The sequence below is a fragment of the Amphibalanus amphitrite genome, unplaced genomic scaffold (assembly GCF_019059575.1).
Source record: "Amphibalanus amphitrite isolate SeventyFive unplaced genomic scaffold, NRLGWU_Aamphi_draft 000058F_arrow, whole genome shotgun sequence".
NCBI lineage: Eukaryota > Metazoa > Arthropoda > Thecostraca > Balanomorpha > Balanidae > Amphibalanus > Amphibalanus amphitrite.
The window spans coordinates 1,285,243-1,305,863 of NW_024881554.1; the positions used below are offsets into that span (position 1 = coordinate 1,285,243).

The window sequence follows — 20,621 nt, forward strand, 5'->3', positions numbered from 1 at the left end:
AATTCATGTTAGAATCTACATAATGATATTGATAAGACAATCTTGCATTAGACAACCATGAGGCTTTCCAGTTTCCACTTTCCAGCTACCACAATTGATTGATAAACAATAAAAGATGATACTGACACATGTGGCTTGGTTAGGTAAAGGTATTTCAATCTATTGAAAGAAATATCTGATAAAATAAACTGAGATATAAACAAAAGTATAAAAATATTCAACAGCCTGCGGAAGCGATGGGAAGCGAAATATCAATTGTAATGGCCTTGGATATTTACCGTAAAATGATTATTCAGTATCTAAATAGAACTCGTGACGTCATTTCAAATGACAAATGAGCTAGGCGTTCTACCTTCGAGTATAATGAAAATAAATAAAAAATCAAACTGGAAATTCAAAAGTCTGGAGTTTTTTTTAAAAAGAATGTTCATTTTTTCTGCCTCACATAATTTTACGATACGATTGTTTGTGAATATCATCTTTGTAGCGTTGAATTTAATGACGTAAAGGTAAGCTGAAACGGTATTATATGGCCCAGAGCGGTGTGCGCCTTGCATCTTTGTTTTATTCATTTTTCAAAAGAATAACAATATCTTACGTCATTAGTTTGAAGGGCCTATTACGGGGAATCTTTTGGAATGATTACGGTTTTGGTCAAATTAAGATTTTCCATTGGTCAAACGATAATGACGTAATAAAACCATATTACCAAAACGTGAGCTGTGAATTTCGTTTGTCTTTTTTTGGGAGGCTCTCTCATAACAAAAGCACAGCATGGCACCACACACGTGGCAAGGTGCCAGGTGCCAAAAGTAGGTAATCTGAAGAAGTTGATGCCATTTTGATCTTGTAATTTTATTTGGAAAGTATTAGAGGTTGGTTGCTATTCTTACTAAATCGAAATTGTGTTGCACATACATAGCTCATACGAACATTCTGGATTGGGATTTCATACCTGGCAGAAGTGGATTGCTGCATGTTTTTAACAAAACTGACCTATTTGGCTTCCAGGTTTGATTCCCTAACATCTGTCCATAGGCGGCAGAACAGGGGGGGGGGGGGGAGTGGCACCAGGGTACAGTGCCCCCATAGATTTTGGCATTTTAACATTAGCCCTACTGGCGTTGCATGGAAAGAATGGGACCAAAATGAAAATCTGCAGTGCCCTGCTGCCACTGCATCTGTCTGTACTGCTTGTTCATTGAATTAAAGTGGCTGTAGCTTGTTGATAAGATTGTCATCAGTGCTGTCATGAAAAAGTTACAATTGGTCACAAAAAGTAGCAATAGGTATGCATGTTCTTGGTTTATTTTAAATGTAGTACAAATGTTTTTTATTTAAATTCAAATTTAATGATGATATCTAATGATTACAAGTGGTCTTAACCAATAACCATGTCCACAAGTGATAATTCTCAATTGTATTGCACTGTAAGGTGTACAATTATGTAGGATAGGGGTTTCATTGGCTACATGTTGTCGTGAGATCCATACAGATCATAGGTCCTCCACAAATTTTTGCCCGCTGGATCCACAGAGATCATAGATCCGACCCCTAAATTTTGTCGAGAGATCCATTCGGATCATAGATCCAACCCCTGAATTTTGTCGAGAGATCCACCCGGATCATAGATCCAACCCCTCTATTTTGTCGAGAGATCCACTGAGATCATAGATCCAGCTCTCGGATCCAAGCACATGTCTGCACCAGGCTGCAGCGATATCGTCTGTTCGCGGACGGTGAACCGGCTAATTCCGAGCCCGAAGACCCGCAATCACGTCGGCAATTGATTGAGTCCGACGTTTGTACGTTTTCCCGCCGGCACCGCGCTGGCTGGGGTGGTAAGTGTACGGCAAAACTGTGACGGAGAGGAGACAGACGTACTGTGACAGGGACAGACTGTGCCGGGTAGACGGACTGGACGATCTGTGACCGACGGACTGTGAACAGATGGTCTGTGACGGGACAGCCGGACTGATACAGACGGAATGTGACATACGGACTATGACAGGGAGCAGACGGATTGTGGTAGGGACACTGCTGGACTATCGCATATGGTAGACGGACTGTGACAGTAACAGACAGACTGTGGCAGATGTACTGTGACAGAGACATAAATAAGTATTTATATAAATAGAAATCATAATATCTTATATAAATAGTCCGTCTGTCACAGTACTGTGACAGACGGACTATTTATCTATTTTATTCATCCATTCAAGAAACCATCAACTGGGTGAACCCCCACACTGCCCAGACGAAGTCGAGTTATGACATGTGGCAGACGGACTGTGACATACGGACTGTGACATACGGACTGTGACATATGCACTGTGACATATGCACTGTGACATACGGACAGTGACATACTGACTGTGTCAGGGACAGACGGACTGTGACAGGGACAGGCGGACTGTGACAGGTGACAGACGGACTGTTACAGTAACAGACGGACTTTGACAGACAGACGGACTTTGACAGACAGACGGACTATGACAGATGGACTGTGACAGTCCAGCTGTGACAGGGATAGACTGACAAATGACAGACGGACTGTGTCAGAGGTCATGAGGCTGCGGCAGGTGACAGAGGGACTGCTACAGGGGACAGGCAGGTTGTGAGTTGTGACAGGGAATAAACGGACTTATACCGGACTGGCTGTGGCCGTGGACAGATGGACTGTGACAGGCGGACTGTGACAGACGGACTGTGACAGATGGGTGGACTGTGATAGACGGACTGTAAGAGGGATCTTATTCGGTAATGTGTGCTCTATCTATTTCCGATCTTTTGGGTTTTTATCTATTCATGGCACATTGGGGTGCGCTGTGCACCATCCAGTTTCCATTCCCGTTCCATTTGTGGGCAGTGCGTACTAACCTCTATTATTCAGCTGTCTAAATGTTCCATCCATTCCTATTCTATCCATACTTGGTTCGTATGTGTGCCCTGTTCATTCCTCATCCATTTCTGTATCGTCAGTGTGCTCCATCACCCGTGTTCACTGCTCCTGCTCCATCTGCGTCTTTCCGGCCAGGCTGCCAGCCAAGGCAGGGACTCCCCGGCGACGTCCCTCGGCAGGCCGCGGGCCGGGTCGGCCGTCACATCTAGCGCACTTCCTGCCGGCTGATTGCACCCCTCCTCCCTCCACTAATGTCAGATCGATGCAATCGTGCACGCGTCGTCCACATTGTCCCCGGGGTCCGCGGACCGGGGGCCGTCTCGGAGGCCGACCGGCCGCTGTGTTTGCGCATCTATTTGGCTGCTATTGGGGTGGTTGGCCGTCGTGCCGCACGTGCCGTCAAAGGGGGCCGCCAGCGCCGGCGGCGGCGCGCCAGCCGCATTAAAACGGGCACCGGTCGCCATGGTAACGACGCAGAGCGACCGGACGATGCTCGGTGGTGCGGGCACAAGTGGCCACGCTCAACATCTGGCTAACGACTTGGGATCGCCACGGGGGCACCTAGGAGGGAGCTGGCGGCCCCGCTGGACGGCTGGGCGCAGCGGGGAGCGGCGCGAACGGCCCTCAGGGGTGTCCTCATCCGCCGGCACCGAGGGCAGCGCGCTGATGGCGGCAAGGCTGCCGGTACAGACGCGTAATGCACTGTCACCGCGTGTGTTACGGGATAGGTGAGCTATCAGTCTAACACTGGGCGCTAACTGCTAGCTGATACTCACATGGCCCAGCCCATACAATTGAGCGTTAGTCATTCTGTGCAGTCTTCAGAAAGATAACGGTGCTTCCTGCCGTCTCTTATCAGCGAAGTAAAGCCGAATTGATCTGCACACTGATAGCTGCACGGCATCTGCCTGCTGGGGTCTAAAGTACAGACCGATCACCGACACCCCCCGAGCACGAGCTGCAATGGTCTATCAGTCCAATAACCTGCCTGCTAGGTCAACAGCTGCTGGGGTTTACAGAACTATACTCTTCGTTTGTTCGGAGTCTTCGGACCGATGCCCTCCGTCTGCCCGCGTCTCCGGGGCTCCCCGCGCCTTCGGCGATCGTCGGCCGGTGGTCGCGCCCGTCGCCGCCGTCCGGTAGCCGATTTATACAGTAATCAGTAGATGGCCGCCGGCCTCCCTTGGGTCCATTAGTGCTGAGGGAGTGGCGCTCCCTCCGAGAGCCCCTGCCGACCGCCTCGTGCCCGAGTAGTTATACCCGGGCTGAGTCACGACTCTGAGTCCGAGTCGGCGAGGCGGAGGAGCATAAGGCGACTGGTGTTATAAATCTAGCCCGAGTCGACGCCAGAGGCATAGTCCCAAGTACCTACTGTAATAACACGCATGGCCTCCAGTATGGCAATAACACGCGTAGTCCCCAGCGGTGTTGTATCACGGCATATGCCTCCATTTGTGTTATATGGCAGGGCTAAGCCAACGCTGCAGGTAGCAAAGCCCTCAGTAGCGTTATGTTCATAGTCAGCCGTCAGCTTGATCAACCTGTTGTCGCATGAAAGATCGCACAGTCTCCATTACTTCTGTCCAAAAGTGTCCACTGCTTCTGTCATCTGCAGTAACAATAACTATGGAGACTGAACCTGTGGTCCGTGAAATATTCACTGAGTCGCATAACTTTTATCGTGTCACGGTAGCTGCAAGTTCTGACTGTATGTCTGCCTGTGTGCTTGCGTGTATGTACAGTCGTCTGCAGAATGATGCTCCACTCCTAAGAATCTATCAGTTCACTGGAACGCTAGGTTTTGCCGTTTGTAACGTTAATTTCGAGCGTCGGGTCACTGCATTTAACTGTAAACTCAGCCCGTGTGATGTGGTACACAGCCTACCACTCCAGGCAACTGTTTGCCTGAGAAAAGTGGAGCGTCATCCTGTAGTCAACTGTACAATGTACATGCATACATACCTACGTTATAAAAGCATATCCGTCTGTACGTCTGTCCGTAATCCGTATGTGTCCGTCTGTCTATCTGTCTGTTCTGTCTGTTTGTCTGTCTGTCTGTCTGTCTGTCTGTCTGTCTGTCTGTCTGTCTGTCTGTCTGTCTGTGTCCGTCCGTCCATCGTCTGTCTGTCTGTCTGTCTGTCTGTCTGTCTGTCTGTCTGTCTGTCTGTCTGTCTGTCTGTCTGTCTGTCTGTCTGTCTGTCGGCCGAGCCTTCAGTAATGCTCCCTCCCCTAAACCCCACCACCACAGCCAGAGACGGCCGCCCGCGGCGTTCACGCGACGGACGCAATAATGGCGCGCCGGAGACAGTCCCGGCGCGCTGCTCACTCGCCGGTGCCGCATTTATGCGTGTCTGTTGAACCGTGCTCCGCGACTCGTCTGCGGGCCGGCTAAAAAGGCGGCCGACAGTGCGCCGTGGTAGGAGCCGCCCGTCGGGTCCGGCACCTGTGTCTGTGCCGACACCGGAGCGTCGGCGACGGAGCTGTGAATACCACCAGCGACGACACGCCGCCGAAAACGAGCCGTAAAAATCCCCACAAGTATTCACAGGATTCGCATGAATGACCGCGAACACTTCGGCAGCCGCCGATGCTCTTTTCTCTATCAGAGGGGAGGTCTATCTGTGAGCTTTGTGAGGCCAGTGGAGGAGGATAAGGCTGTGTGAACCTTGAGCGGTCCTGGGAACTATTTAATCAAATTCACTATTATACACTGGATGTGATGTGGTGGTATTCAACGGGTCCCTCAAAAGGCGGGTTTATTCAGCTCATCACATTCAAGGATCAGTTCAAACTATTCAGTGTTCATTGTTGCATTTACAGCTGAGACATATTACACGGAGGAAATGCGACGCAATGGCTCATGTTGAATAGTGTATTCATCTGAGACCTTGTGGCCTTATTCATATGTGAGTGCCCTGTGGTCTTCAGTAGAACTTTCACTCCAAAACTCTTTTTACACTTCATGGTTTAATTGTTGGTCTTTTTTGCTACTGTTTTAAAGCTCTTTGTCGAATAGCGTTAGTTAGAAGCCATAAAGTGGCAAGTAACGAAACCACTGGTGCTAAATGCAACGACACAAAGAGGCATGAGACACGTTTACACGTTTAGTGCGGACAATATTTAAACTTCTATTGCCACGACCTCAGTTTCATTTTGATCCCTACTCCCTATATCGAATTACGTACCCAAAGCACAGGCAGGGTTGTGCTCGACTCAAAAAAATTTGCCGACTCGACTCATCATTCAACTTCAGAATGCCCTGACTCAACTCTGACTCAAACAAGGAGCTGAGTTTTTTCCTTGACTCGACTCATGACTCAAGCGGCTCAATGAAAATATGAGTTGACTCAAACTTGACTCAAATTTTTTGTTGAGTCAAGTGCCTTGACTCAAAATCGACTCAGATAAAAAAGTTGTTGAGCGGGGGGGGGGTGAAAAAATCCGGCAGCAGGGCCAGGCCTAAGTTTTTAAGCGGGGGAGAAAGAAAAACTTATACTATATATTGTTTCTAGTAAGTTAAGTCAGCTGACTCATGTTCCTAAATGTTTTTGACTCAACTCAATGTCAAAAGTTATTTTACTGACTCAACTCTGACTCAACTCAACACCTTAATATTTTTGTCTGACTCAACTCTGACTCAACTCAACAGCTCAACATTTTATCCGACTCGACTCAAATCTGACTCATTTGATTCAGAGTTGAGTCAAATTTCTGACTCGACTCATGAGTCAAGCACAACCCTGAGCACAGGATAATCAGGAGTTAGATATTGCGTACAATGTTTATTTTAACCGTAGCGTATCACCATGATTAATTAGCCCCGTCCGAGGGACAACTAAATAAACAAGAATTTAGTCGGTGACTATCCAACATAACATTTAAGCCGAAGGACATGGCCACACGGCACGTTTTTATTCATTCATCACAGGATACGGACGAACTTCTACTTGAGGTACACGTTGATGATGTTCTCCACCAGCCAGTCGATGCTGAATTCCAGGTGGTCCCCCTCCGTCGCCAGCATCGCCAGTTTGCCGTCTGTGTCCAGCTGTTGCAGGCCCAGGTAGTCCTACCACGAGAGAACAGTTTAATAGGAACTCACGTGTGTGTGTATGAAAACCATAGGCGGCGGAACGGGGAGGGCACCGGGGCACCGTGCCCCCCTTTGATTTTGGCATTTAAACATTAGCCCTATGGGCGTTGCATGGAAAGAATGGGACCAAAAGTCGGCAGTGCCCCCCCCCCTTAATTGAAGGTGTTCCGTCGCTACTGGTGAAAACTGAAAACAGTCCCATATGAGATAGCGCAAATGCTACGAGGATCAAAACGGCTATATAGTATTTATTAAAGTATCTATTCATTTTTGTGTGCTCGTTTGTCATTCCTCATTCGTAGGGTGCGTTTGCAAGCATCCCGTCTTCCTAATGTTTGTTTCGTTCGCCGAAGGGCGAAGGCACACGTTCTACGCCTAGAAGTGATGGCTAGGACTCAACCGATCTACACTTTTTACCTCATTTTATGATTGAACGACAACAACAATGTTAAGGAAAAAAATAGATGAACCAATAATGTGATTCGCTATACCCGCACGGCCGATGAGCTGGCGCACCCGACGGCCGACATCCGCTGTGGGGCGTCCAAATGCGACGCCCGCGTCATCTATAACAACCAGCCCGACCGACCTGTGACGCGGTGGCGCTCTGGTGCACTCACCTCCGTGTAGATCGGGGTCTGCTGCAGCGGCACCACCACCTGGTCTTGGCCCAGGGCGTAGAAACCAAAGTGAGAGGACTCGCGCGGCACCACCATCGTGTCGTTAGAGAACATCACCAGCACCAAGTTCTCCAGCTTGTTCAGGTTTTCCTTGTACGTCTCGTTCTTCACATCCTGTGACGAAAGGACGAGTCAATAGCCGATTCAGATTTCAGAATCGTGATAAACTGAAACAAATATGACAATTACGTCCAAACACTCCAGAAAATGTAACTTTATGTAAAGGATAAGTAGTAAGTGCTTTGAAAATATCAAATCAACATCCGTATAGCTCAGTCGGTAGAGTGTTCGACTCCGCGTGGTAGCGTAGCACGCGTTCCCGGTTACAACAGTCCGGGTTCGAAGCGCGACGGGCGCTTGACGTGGGCCTCCTCCTGACAGGTATGGTTGCGGTTGGTGGCAGGCCGTAGCCAGGCGAAGTCAGTGAGGGACCGGCTGTGCGCGGCTACGTGCGCACGTTAAACTTTAGACTCTAAATTGTGCCATAGAACTGGAATTGCGCGATCGGAGGGTAGAGGGCAGGGTTACTGCAACAAGCTTCGCTTAGCGGTGGCACTGTCCTTGTGAATCCTTCCTATCAAAAGGTTCGGACTAAATTAGAAAAAAAACATTAATCAGCAATCAGCATGCTTCCCGCTTGAAAATCAACAAAGTCAAAGTGAAGCCCCTTATGAAGAAAATGAAATGGCGCTAATCTGTATTGGGTGACGTGAATTTATACAAGTGAGTCGGTAACTTACGAAGCCAATGAAGCATGTAGAGTGTTATTTGTTTACTTTACTGATAAAAATGAACCCTTTTTAGTTAAGGTTCGCTCGATGGTCAAAGGAATCCGGGCGGCTTCCTTGTTTATGCAATGATCCCCGAGCCAATCCTATCCGGCGAACGCTCGCTTTCTACGACGAATAAGTCGTTGCAGCTTAATTACAGCGACGGACCTACTCGACACAATGACAGCCTAAGACGCATGGGAGCATGGTGCTTGACCTCTAGCTGCACGTCACAAGTCCCCGAGCCGGCTCACCCGTTCGTTGTTGATGTCGGCGAGGAACTGGGACACCTCGACATACTGCTGCTGTTTGAGGGGGTCGTGCCAGTACTGGGCCTGCGCCAGATGAGACTGCACGAAGCTGGAAATGACAGGACGGGTATACGTGCGCGTCAGATTACATGGCCGTTTCGCGGTGAATGAAATACCCCACTGCAGACGACGGTTCCGGGCGTAACCCGTATTAAAGTTTCTCTTCATTCTGTTTCTTTTTTCCTTTCGGGTTAGGTATACTGAGGTAAAAAGCTATTAGGGGGCTAGTAAGAAAATGTGCGCTCAGCTAGTACATACAAAAACTTAGCCACCGCCACGGGTACACGGCATATCGGAGATAATGTAGCATTAGCTGGTGAGAAGCACCGCAGGCGCACAAGGTGGCGCCGTTCCCAGCCTTGAAACTGGGCCTCGCCCACCAAATAAACTCTCCCGACTTCTTGCCCGTCTCACATATGAACTTTAAAGAGGACAGCTTGGAGCCAGAGCCATTGGCCAATATTGGTATTATATGATAGCGTGCTGATTCTGAATTACTTGATTAGGAAAAACGAAAGTCCAACAGATAAGACTGCATCGTCGCATAGGAGGAATATCAATCTATTTGCTTCTTTTCTTTGGATGGAGACTTTCACTGGCGTCCAACTGGTGTCTAACTGAGCAGACGTCCAAGCTGGCGTCTAACTTGGCGTCTAACTGTTGGACAGAGACTTCCAAGCTAGAAACGTCTGAAGTTAGCTGTCGTCAGATAGACGCAGCTGCCGTCCAGCTAGGCGTGTCTAAGGCTTAGACGCGTCTAGCTATAGACGCGAAATGGAAGTCTCCACCCTTTGTTTTCTAGTTCATTGTCTTCATATTTCCTACATGTCAAATGTCAATTTACTCAGGTATCTGTGCCTAAACCTAGTTTTCTATTCCAATATGAGTCCATTAAAATCAACCTATGCGATAAGACTGACGTGTTGAATTTCGTCCGGTACCAGTAACCATCTGCACTATTGCCAGTAATTCACACTTCACGATTCACATGTTATTTCTGACTGACCTTATTTCAAGCTCGACGCCATCCGATAAACCGACGGCACTGATAAGTGAAAGTGTTACAACAAACGGCACTGTTACGGTGATTTACCTTTCATAAGCTCCATAGTCGAGCAGCTCCCGAACGATTTCGCAGACACCCTCAGTACCGAGACAGTTGGGGAGTCCGAACACGCCCTGGTGCTGGCCACCGAACGTGATGAGGTTCTTCATCGGAGGGCTGGGGCACCGCTGCGCCACCGCCCGCCTGACCTCACACACACCACACCAGGTCAAGGTCAATGACACAACGAGACAACACGCGCACAATATTTATACCTACATATTTATCGAATCCCGCATGCGAGGTTTTGTACACATGCACATTCAACGAGTTACGAGACATCTTGAGCGTGCTGATTTACATATACGAACAAATAAAAATTCGATTATGGTCTTCATGAAATTTAAAATTAAATGGGAGAGGGTACAAATAATAAAGATATTCATTCAGCACGCATAACAGCATTCGGTACGATGTCATGACTGCTTCAACTTCTGTCTACACTCACAGAAACTGTCCTCCCTGGGAGAAGCCCATGGCGTTGTAGCCTCCCTGGAGGCTCTCATCAGCAGCGATCTTCTGACAGGCCTCCTCCACTTGGGCGTCGATCGGCATGAAAAAGCCGTTCAAGGTGTCCTGGGGGCGGTCATCTTCACTTAGCTGTTTTCTCAAGAGTACTGTTTGTGCGCATTTATTAAACATGCATACATATATGTAGGTAAAATTGGCCCGCGGAGTGTGGTGAAGAGAGCACCGATAACTAGGAAAAGCGTGAAGCTTGTTGTGAATTTGTTTACATATTTGTAGCTACCATGCATGTCTCACATCTATGATGTTGGGGCCGATCATCAGAGATCGCACGTAGACGCCGGGAATGTTCTCCTCCACAGTCCGCTTGATCATGCCCATGCTGGTCGGAAGGCAGCACGAATCCCCTGTGGATAGTCGAGACATGTTAATTAATGAATGAACCGAAAAAGGAACTGTTCGCCGAGAAAACTTCGGAAGGCTCATCGCTGCTAAGTTGTCTCACGTCAGCTTTATTGACAGAGCTAGTGGAAGGATTGATTGCCAGTTGTCGCTGTTCACCAGAAATCCGGCAAAGATATTTCTTAGGCGTCTTTCTACTCACCCATTCCATGCCACAGAATGACGGGCGTGGGCTCCTGCGCCGCCGCTGTCACCAGCAGCAGGCTCAGCGGCAGGGTCCAGGAGACGGCCATGGCGGACGAATAGCGGCTCCTCTCGGCTCAGCACCGGCGGCGACTGAGAGCGCCCGCCGTGAGACTGTCCTTATGGGAGAGCCGTGTCAGATATGGCCGACCCCACCCCGCTGGGAACCAGCCACCTGTGCCGCGCTCAGTCCCCGCCCAGCAGAGGTGGATTAGACTTCCGAGTGTATTTGATATTTTAGACTGAATTCCTAGTGAAGCCGTCCAAATCTTGCTCACGACGAAGGGAACTAGTGGCCCTATCGTCTTGTCTTCAACAATGCACAGAAAACGGAATTATTAGGGATTTGAAAAAAAAAAACATTCGAATGCTTGTTTTCCTTAGCATGTTATATTATACCTAATCATAATCAGCACTTGGGCAGTTGGCATTAATGATCCCCGGTACGTTTATTGCCGCTGGGCCGCTGTCTATCGGACTCGGTCTCTTCCACTGACGTGCCCTGTCCAATACCGGTTGCCCCGCGACACCCCAGGGTTCCCACAGGAGCGTGTGCCTTGTGACCGCTGGGGGGGGGGGGGGGGGGCACCCAACGGCTACGGCCATGCGGCCCAGTTGTCCACCGACATGGCAGGAGTCTGGAAGCGCTATGTGACACGTTCACTGGCAGCTGTGGTGTTTGTCACGACCTCTGCGCTTCTGCTCTGCTCAAACGGCCGTCTACGGCTCACATACAGGTAAACAATGAGCAGTGTGTGCTGTGTGTACTATTTGCTTTACATGATTTATAACGTACAGCCCACCGCTAAAGTAATGTAGGGTTTTACCAATCTCAACGGTTGGCTTTGACTGGCGATTGTTTAATGCGGAGTGATCGAAAAGAAGATGTCAATGGCTAAAGTTGCAGCTGCAAGGGTGACGATACATATAAGCTACATTCAAAGTTTCATTGTAGTCTGGCTAATCGTTCCTAAGCTTCAGAAGCAGAACATACCCATGACTGAAACCCCACATTACTTCTGCTGTGGACTGTACGGGTGGCCCAGAAAAAACGTTCCGAACTTTGGAGGCCTATATATCAAATACGAGTACAAATAACGAGCCAAAATTTTCATCAAGTTTGCGTCACTTCTTTGCGCATTGGTATGCCAAATTATAACACTATACCATCATTTCCAAGCTGGCAATCTTGAGTTGAATTAAGCAAGACGTTTTTGCTTTTTTTGCCGATGTCAAACGATAGTGATGATTGGGTTAGACGTCCCATGTTATACAAAAGAATAAAAATAGAGCACCTGAATGAAACCAACACGTATGTTCTTATTTTAAATATTTTTGTCTCACTTAGGTGCCAAATATTCAAATACTGAGCCATGGATGTCATTCGTTTCAAGTTTCAACACCAAATCATGTTTCGAGCAGGAGTGGCACGGTGCATGGATTACTGCTGATTACCCTCCTTTCAGTAGATCAAACAGTAAATCGACCGGACAAGGAAAACAAACTAAAGCAGACTGGTTCCTGTGCCAGAAGACCACAGAATAGCTTATGAAAAACAGCATTGCCAGCAGATGACAAAAACAAAACTGGTTGAAAAGCTACCTTTTCCCAGGAATGTCAGCCAAGAAAGCATTTGAGCCACAAGATGGTTAGAAAACTGGAAACTTCTTCCGATGCCGCTGGCACAGAGCCATCGTGGTTGCCTGAGGGAAAGTGTCATCCTGAGACCCGAACCATCAATGAGACTAGCTGCCAGTAGAAGTCATGGCTCTAGGCCGCGGTGCCGCGTGGTGAAAGTGACCCGTTCACTCACATTTTTTAGTAAACATCAGAGCAAAAAAGTAATTTTTACATGGCATGCTTGAAACACAAACCGTTTACAAAGTTATTTACCGAACACCATGAAAATCACACCATTTACTGAAAATGTGTGCCGCATTGACTATTCGAAGTTTCAATGTTGTATCATTATCACTCTCTGAGAAATATTGATTTAAAGTTGGGAACGTTTTTTCTGGGCCACCCGGTATAGGGTGTAGTGAATGGGGTGTGAAGTGAACGATTATCTTTTACGCTTCGGGGTGTTTTTCCACCATTCAAATGACTCCGTTAAAATCTGACAAAATAGATATGCGGTTTACAAGCAAATTGAGAAATGTGATACCTCGTAAATGTTACTCACATCTCATCCTACTCAAAACTCCATTGTTGTATGTTTAAGATTGTTCTCTCGACCTGGGAGCCACCGTCCAGACATTCATGGACGAAAGTATTCAAATACGAGACTGCTGCCGACCAACCAAACGGCAGGGGTTGATGGGGACGAGTTTGTCAGACGCCTTATCGACAAGAACCAGAAGACATTTTCACCGTGGAAGTACTCGGTCGCATGTAGCAAGTACAAGACAGGGTAAGTACCTAAGTACTTAGGAAGAGTCATATACCTATGCGAATTTATGCGCTATTGATGGCACATAGATTTAGATATCGGTAAGACAGAACGATGTTCTGATTTTATCATTTACATGGGAGCACTGTGTATAAAGCAATATAATGTGCCGTATGCGTGCATGCATCGAGAGGGAGAGAGAGAGAGAGAGAGAGAGAGAGAGAGAGAGAGAGAGAGAGAGAGAGAGAGAGAGAGAGAGAGAGAGGGGGAGGTAGATGGGAAGATTGAGCCAGTCAACCAGACAGACAGACAGACAGACAGACAGATAGCCAGACAGACAGACAGACAGACAGACAGACAGACAGACAGACAGACAGACAGACAGACAGACAGACAGACAGACAGACAGACAGACAGACAGACAGACAGACAGACAGACAGACAGATAGCCAGACAGACAGACAGACAGACAGACAGACAGACAGACAGACAGACAGACAGACAGACAGACAGACAGACAGACAGACAGACAGACAGACAGACAGACAGACAGACAGACAGACAGACAGACAGACAGACAGACAGACAGACAGACAGACAGACAGACAGACAGACAGACAGACAGACAGACAGACAGACAGACAGACAGACAGACAGACAGACAGACAGACAGACAGACAGACAGACAGATGGACGGACGGACGGACGGGCGGGCGGACGGACGGACGGACGGGCGGACGGACGGACGGACGGACGGACAGGAGGACGGACGAACAGACAGACAGGCAGGCAGACAGACAGACAGACAGACAGGCAGGCAGACAGACAGACAGACAGACAGACAGACAGACAGACAGACAGACAGACAGACAGACAGACAGACAGACAGACAGACAGACAGACAGCCTTTAGGATAGACAGACAGGCAAACGGATAAGACAGACCGGCAGAGGAACGTAGTCTGTATGTGTCGGAGCCTATCTCCCCTGCAAGCTGGCGCTTTTCCATTGTTTTCCCTGCTGTCTGTGGTCGCGTTACTGCACCATTTTCCACAGGATGGCGCGGTACCGCAGTTTGCCGCTAATGGCGCTAGCGTCGTTCCCGGGCAGCGGAAACACGTGGGCGCGCTACCTGATAGAGGGCGCCACCGGCGTCTTCACCGGAAGCGTCTACAACGACCGTGGCCTCGCCGACAACGGTGCGGATGAGCAAGGGGTATCGTCCAGAAAAAAAGAGGTGGCTGCCACATGAGTTGAGTCATGACCTCTTGGAAGAGTGGCATAAGGCACGAAGCTGCAGGGGTCGACCAAGGATTTGTCAATTTCGTTCAGTGTGGGATAAAAGAAGCTGACATTTTGGCCACATTTAAATCTAATTTTACTTTTACGCCTGTGTTGACTGCAGTGGCGCCGGTCAATCTGCGCTGACTGCAATCACACCTCCAGGGTTCTACGGCGAGACGGTCAGCGAGTCATCGGGCCGCACTCTGCTCCAGAAGACGCACGGCTACACGCTGCTGACGGAGCCGACTCCCTCCTGGAGCTCGAGGAGGCGGATGGTGGAGCGGCACGGCCGGCGTGCCGTGGTGCTCATACGCAACCCCTACGAGGCACTCATCTCCCTCCGCAACTTCGCGGCGGGCCACCTCGGCTACGCAGCCGACAAACACTTCCTAGGAGAAAGTTAGTCTCCCTTCGTGGGATTTCAAACCATACAATTTAAAAGTTTGTGTTATATCTAACCAAAATGCCAACCGCAAATAACGGTTTTTTTGCAACATTAATGCCAACATTAATTTGTCAACATTCAGTTTTAGCTAAGAAGTAAATCGCTTAACCCGCGCCCGGCTGGGGGTCCTGGATTTCCACGCCCTGCTGGGGGGGGGGGGTGTTTGAACACCCCCCCCCCCCTGTAACTCGGCTCCTGGGCCACGTAGCGATACGCAGAAGGCGGCGTTCGAAAGAGCGTCAAAAATAATGACGAAATCACTTCGGTCAATTTTTGGTCAGGTCAAAGGTCAGGTCACCAGAGGTCATTGAAGGCAAAATTTCGCCGATTTCCAGGTCGAATGTCGAAAATTTCCAAGAAGCCAACGCATAACTCGGGAACCAATAGAGCTACAGCGCCGCGGAAAAGCGCATTCGATAGCCCTATTAACGCCCTTTCTGAATAATACTCTCAGATTTGACCTAACGTCAACGGTTTTGCCTGCAGGGGGCAAAAACTGCAAAAATAGCCGATTTTTTCGGAAACAGTTTTTCTGCAATAACTTCTGACCCGAGCCTTGTACGAGCTTACTTTCACCGGCATCGTGTTCCTCTTGTCAAGACGCATCGAATGAACTATAACTTGACCTTGAAAGGTCAACTTTAAAATTTGACCTCAGGTCAAGGTCATGACCTGACCGGAAAGGGTCATGCTGCATATCAGTCGATCCGTATCGTCGAGCTGAACACATCTAAGGCGTTTTCATCGCTCTAGCATGCCTCTATCAAAAGTTATTTGCGAAAAACTGTTAGATACCATTCGTGACCTAAGATGACCTCAGGGCATAAACAAGGATCACGGACACCATTTTCATGCTCAGTGTGTCTAAACCACTTGTAATTCGGTGTTTGGGAGTGTTTATAATGTCTTTCATCCAAAAGAGGCGCATTTCAATTTTCTCCCATTGACTTATAATGGGGAGGTCGCAAAATTGACCTGACCTTAGGTCATCGATATCAAAATTCTGAGATATACATTTTGTACATCCTATTGCTCTTAGCAATCGCTGAAAGTTTCAAAGCGATCGGTCACTCGGTGTAGCTATGACAGACATTGAAACTTTTTATGAGGTGAGGTGACTTCAAGTGGCCTGGTGGCCTGACCTTGAATGACCTTGGTCTAAAATTTTCACAACATGTCACATGTGTAGAATTGATGTATGATAAGGTGTACCAAAAACGGCGGCGCTCCGCGCCGCCGTTTTTGAGATATTGGCGAAAAACCACAAGGGGGGTGCTCAAACACCCCCCCCCCCCCCAGCAGGGCGCGGGTTAATAATTGTCTGTTTCATACCCATCTCGCTCAATAAACCTATGAAAGTGCGCTCAGCCAGTTTGAAAACATATCTGACATAAACGCATTGTGTCCGTGCCAAATGATCTTACTGATCTATACGACTGACGCATGCAATCAGGTGCATTTGAGCTTTGTAGTGTGTAGTGTATGCTTTGTCGCTTTCAAAATGGCACTCAGTCCTTGATCAATGTTACAAACGCGCACCTTTTTACAGCATGGAGTTCTTGGGTGACTTTGAAAGCAAATCACTGGCGAGACTTCTATATGGACTGGCTGAATATGACATCGCTGGCACACGTCATTCATTTCGAAAATCTCCGACATGATCCCGTTTCAGAAATGCGGAGACTTTTGCGGTGAGGATATATATTTTGAATGCCATTGTGGTTTGTGCTACATATTTGGGTAAAATCGAACATGATGTAAGTATTTCATAATCGTTTCGTTTCGTTTCGTTTCGTTTATTTAGGGCTTGTCCACAAGTGGCTATTACGGCCCAGTCAATACATGATAGGTACACACACCCACACACACACACATATACATACATACAATATACACATCAATTTATAAAGCAACACCCGCAAAAGCATACATAAAATATCTAAAATCAGTCATGTCACTTGTCAGTCACTATCTAAAGTGCTGCACCAGCTGTCTCCTGGAACCAGTCGCCTTCACCTCCGGCGGCAGGCCGTTCCATGCAGCGGCGGCTCTATACGAAAACAGTCGCCTGGTCGCCGCCAGTCGAACCCGCGGCAGGTCGAGCACAGCTGCGCCCGCAGCCGTGGCCCGCGTGACTCTATTGGAGACGGCGGCACGCGGGCGAAACATGGACCGCAGCGAGTCGGGGGCGCCGGCGGCGTACAAGGCGCGTTGCACGTTCACCGCGTCACGGCGTGCGATGAGCTCACCAATGCCGGGCCAGCCGAGCGCGCCGAGGGCGGGGGTGATGTGGTCGAATTTGCGGAGACCAGAGACGAGCCGTACAGCGAGATGGATGGTCCTCTGCAGCCGGTGCAGGCGGGATTTGGAGGCACCACCCCAGACTGACGAGCAGTACTGGAGGTGGGGGAAAACGTGGGTTTGAACGAGGATTTTAAGGATGTCAGGGGAGAGGTGATGGCGAATTTTGAACAGTGATATAAGGATTCCATTTGACCGCCGAACGATAGAGGATATATGTGGCTCCCAGCTCAGGGTTTGGTCGAGGAGAACACCCAGCACCTTGATGTGTTTTGTTGGCCGAATAGTTGCATCATCTACGTTAAGGGTGAAGTTTTTGACTTTATCAACTTAATTTTGAGTGCCAAGAAGAGTGAAGCAGGTCTTCTCTCCATTCATTTTTAAACTGTTTAAGCTAAACCAGCGTTGAAGTTGCTGAATGTTCTCCTCGGCCCGGGACTTCAGCACTTGGATGCCAGTGGGATTGGAGGGTGCTGAGTCCAGGATTTGGGTGTCATCCGCGTAGGATATGAGTCGGCCATGGGGGAGGAAGCAGGTAAGGTCGTTGACGAAGATGAGGAAGAGGATGGGACCCACGATGGACCCCTGGGGAACACCGTGGGAGAGTGGGAGGGCCGTTGAGGAGCGGATGAGTTGGGAACGGCCAGAGAGGTAGCTGCTGAACCAGCGGGATGAGATGCCATACCACTCGAGCTTGTTCAGAAGCATCGAGTGGTCGACACTGTCGAATGCCTTGCTCAGGTCGACTGACGTCACCGCGGCAACGTCACCACCGTCGACCCTGCGAGCCGCCCATTCGACAATGTCGAGTATGGCATCTTCAGTGGAGTGGGATGGGCGGTAGGCATACTGGGATGGGGAGAGGATGTGGTTAGTGATGAGGTAGGAGGTGAGCTGAGAGCACACAACCTTTTCAAGGATTTTGGAGAGAGATGGGAGGATGGATATGGGGCGGTAGTTGCCAGGCTGGTTGGGGTCACCGGATTTGTGGATTGGTGTGACGATGGCAACTTTCCATGCGTCAGGGAAGGTAAGGGTGGATATGGATGAGTTGATTAGGTGAAGGATGGGCGAAGGATTCATAACTTGGTTCAAAGATGTTTATTGACTATGAATACAGTTGAGTAATCTCTCATAAGCTGCTTATGCCCTATGGCGGCCTTCTTCGGTCAACCGATGATTTGGCATCTTTAAACTATGCCTACTGTTCAGCAGTGACACTGCAGTTGATTTTCAGGTTTGTTGGAATGCCGGAAAACAAAGGCAGACTAAACTGCATCGAGAAATATCCTGAAGGAAGATTCAGAAGGACGTCATCCGGAAGGCAAATATTTCATCATCGGTAAGCACAGATTAAACGGTTGAATTGTTCCATGATAAGAGATTGTTGCCAAAAATGAGATCCTTTGACTACTTCCTGAAAATTGCTTTGATCAATCGATTGAAGATTGATGAAGGATGAGGCATGCTTCAAATTTTGCATAGCTGTTTATGTTACACATTTAGCAACTATTGCAGAAAGACGGACGAGGGCAGATTCCGCGCCCTCTCCCCGCCGCGGTGTCTCTTTTCTCCAGGTAGATGGCAACCAGCTGCTTTCTAGCGTGCAGATGCGGACATACTTCTCAACTCATTTAGTAGCCGATTTTTACGGCTACGATCTTTCTCATCGCCATCTTTTTCTACCGCAGGGATGTGTTTTCTGCCGAGCACCGCGCGCTGCTGGACTCGGCCATTGAGACCGTTCGGACAGCGCTGGAGTCCGGCGACCACCCACCCCTCCCGCTGGCCCGCTACAAGTACTATCGTCCGGTGCAGAGCAGAGATGGGCCCGGCACCTTCAGCGGGGTATCGAACACCTGACGGCGGGACACGAGGTGACCGCGGCAGCGGTTTACCAGCTACCGAGCAGCTACTCGTATATAACGTGCGGTTGAGGCTATTAGCCACATGATCATTAGACGAGTGACGACATGACGCCGGATCCGACCACTCTGCCCGCATACATCCAAGGTCCTTCGAGACGCTCCACGGAATCAGCTACTTTATGTACAGGGTGGGCCAAAAAAAGTGTGTCACTTTTGAGCAGTAATTTCTCGAAAGTGGTAAAAGATACGAAAAAGAAACTTTCACAACTTAAAGAAAATCGTTTGACAAATTATATGATACCAATTTTATGGAAAAGTTTCAATCGAACTGACGTTATCATCATCATTTCAAAAAGCGGAATCTGTGCGTCTCTTTATTTGCGCATGTGCTCGAAGTGGGCACCGCTAAGCTGAAGGCCATCCGGACACGCGCTCAGAAGCTGACGCCCACCCTCTTCGCGGTGGCTGCTGTCACTTCACGCACGTATTGATCGACGCTGACACGCAGCTCCTCCAGGCTACCGGGCTTGTTGCGATAGACGCTGTCCTTGCAGGCTCCCCAAAACCAGTAGTCCAGCGGGTTAAGGTCAGGACTGTGAGGCTGAGGAGCCCAGTGCTTTTCGCTTCACTTGGAGATCACGCGGCAACCGAAGAGCTCTTGGAGCAGCTGCAGTGTCTCTCGGACCGTGTGCGGTGGCGCTACATCTTGCATGAACAAAGCTTGTAGCGTGATCACCAAGGGAAACGAAAAGCAGTGGGCTCCTCACAGTCCTGACCTCAACCCACTGGACTGCAAGTTTTGGGGAGCCTGCAAGGACAGCGACAGCGTCTACCACAACAGGCCCGGTAGCCTGGAGGAGCTGCGTCTCAGCGTCGAGCAGTACGTGCGTGTTGTGCCAGCAGGCACCGCGGAGAGGGTGGGCGCCAGTTTCCTGGAGCGTGTTCAGACGTGCCTTGAGCGTTGAGGTGCCCACTTCGAGCACATGCGCAAACGTAAAAGACGCACATATCCCTTTTTTGAAATGGTGATGGCAACATCAGTTCAACTGAAACTTTTTCATAAAATGGGTATCATATAATTTGTCAAACGATTTTCTTTAAGTTGTGAAAGTTTCTTTTTGCTATCTCTTACCACTTTCGAGAAATAGCTGTTGAAAAGTGACACACTTTTTTTGGCCCACCCTATACCTGTCTCCGTAAAATGTGAAGGGTGATGGCCAATGACATCACGACATTGCTGCTGAGGAATTGTCTCTGAATCACCCGACTGTGCATGTGCTCCGGTCGTCCTATACCTATAGGGCAATCACGTTTTTAAAATATAAATTGTTATTTATGTCCAGACTGCAGCGTACATGTCT

The 20,621-nt window shown here is 48.9% G+C and overlaps 2 protein-coding genes across 2 annotated transcripts; one reads left to right on the plus strand and one right to left on the minus strand.

The window, feature by feature from the left end:
* Positions 1–6,664: 6,664 nt before the first annotated feature.
* LOC122378387 (palmitoyl-protein thioesterase 1-like) lies at positions 6,665–11,094 on the minus strand. The gene is made up of 7 exons (XM_043359395.1): positions 10,934–11,094; positions 10,627–10,736; positions 10,310–10,437; positions 9,850–10,005; positions 8,700–8,805; positions 7,616–7,789; positions 6,665–6,971 (listed from the first exon to the last, which is right to left on the minus strand). The coding sequence occupies exons 1-7, from the start codon at positions 11,022–11,024 to the stop codon at positions 6,846–6,848; spliced, it is 891 nt and encodes a 296-aa protein (XP_043215330.1). The 5' UTR covers positions 11,025–11,094; the 3' UTR covers positions 6,665–6,845.
* A 266-nt stretch (positions 11,095–11,360) lies between these two features.
* On the plus strand, positions 11,361–19,756 carry LOC122378388 (WSC domain-containing protein 1-like). Its single transcript, XM_043359396.1, has 7 exons — positions 11,361–11,711; positions 13,196–13,384; positions 14,419–14,561; positions 14,809–15,045; positions 16,641–16,782; positions 18,630–18,734; positions 19,084–19,756. The coding sequence occupies exons 1-7, from the start codon at positions 11,602–11,604 to the stop codon at positions 19,253–19,255; spliced, it is 1,098 nt and encodes a 365-aa protein (XP_043215331.1). The 5' UTR covers positions 11,361–11,601; the 3' UTR covers positions 19,256–19,756.
* Positions 19,757–20,621: the final 865 nt, after the last annotated feature.

Bases quoted from the DNA above. Each gene is read 5' to 3' on its own strand.
- LOC122378388 (XM_043359396.1), top strand. From the start codon at position 11,602: ATGGCAGGAGTCTGGAAGCGCTATGTGACACGTTCACTGGCAGCTGTG. The intron at 15,046-16,640 runs GTTAGTCTCCCT...ACCTTTTTACAG, and splicing joins CAAACACTTCCTAGGAGAAA to CATGGAGTTCTTGGGTGACT. The intron at 16,783-18,629 runs GTGAGGATATAT...GTTGATTTTCAG, and splicing joins GAAATGCGGAGACTTTTGCG to GTTTGTTGGAATGCCGGAAA.
- LOC122378387 (XM_043359395.1), bottom strand. From the start codon at position 11,024: ATGGCCGTCTCCTGGACCCTGCCGCTGAGCCTGCTGCTGGTGACAGCG. The intron at 10,006-10,309 runs GTGAGTGTAGAC...GTGTGAGGTCAG, and splicing joins TCCCAGGGAGGACAGTTTCT to GCGGGCGGTGGCGCAGCGGT. The intron at 7,790-8,699 runs GTGAGCCGGCTC...CTTTCGTCACAG, and splicing joins CCGACATCAACAACGAACGG to GATGTGAAGAACGAGACGTA.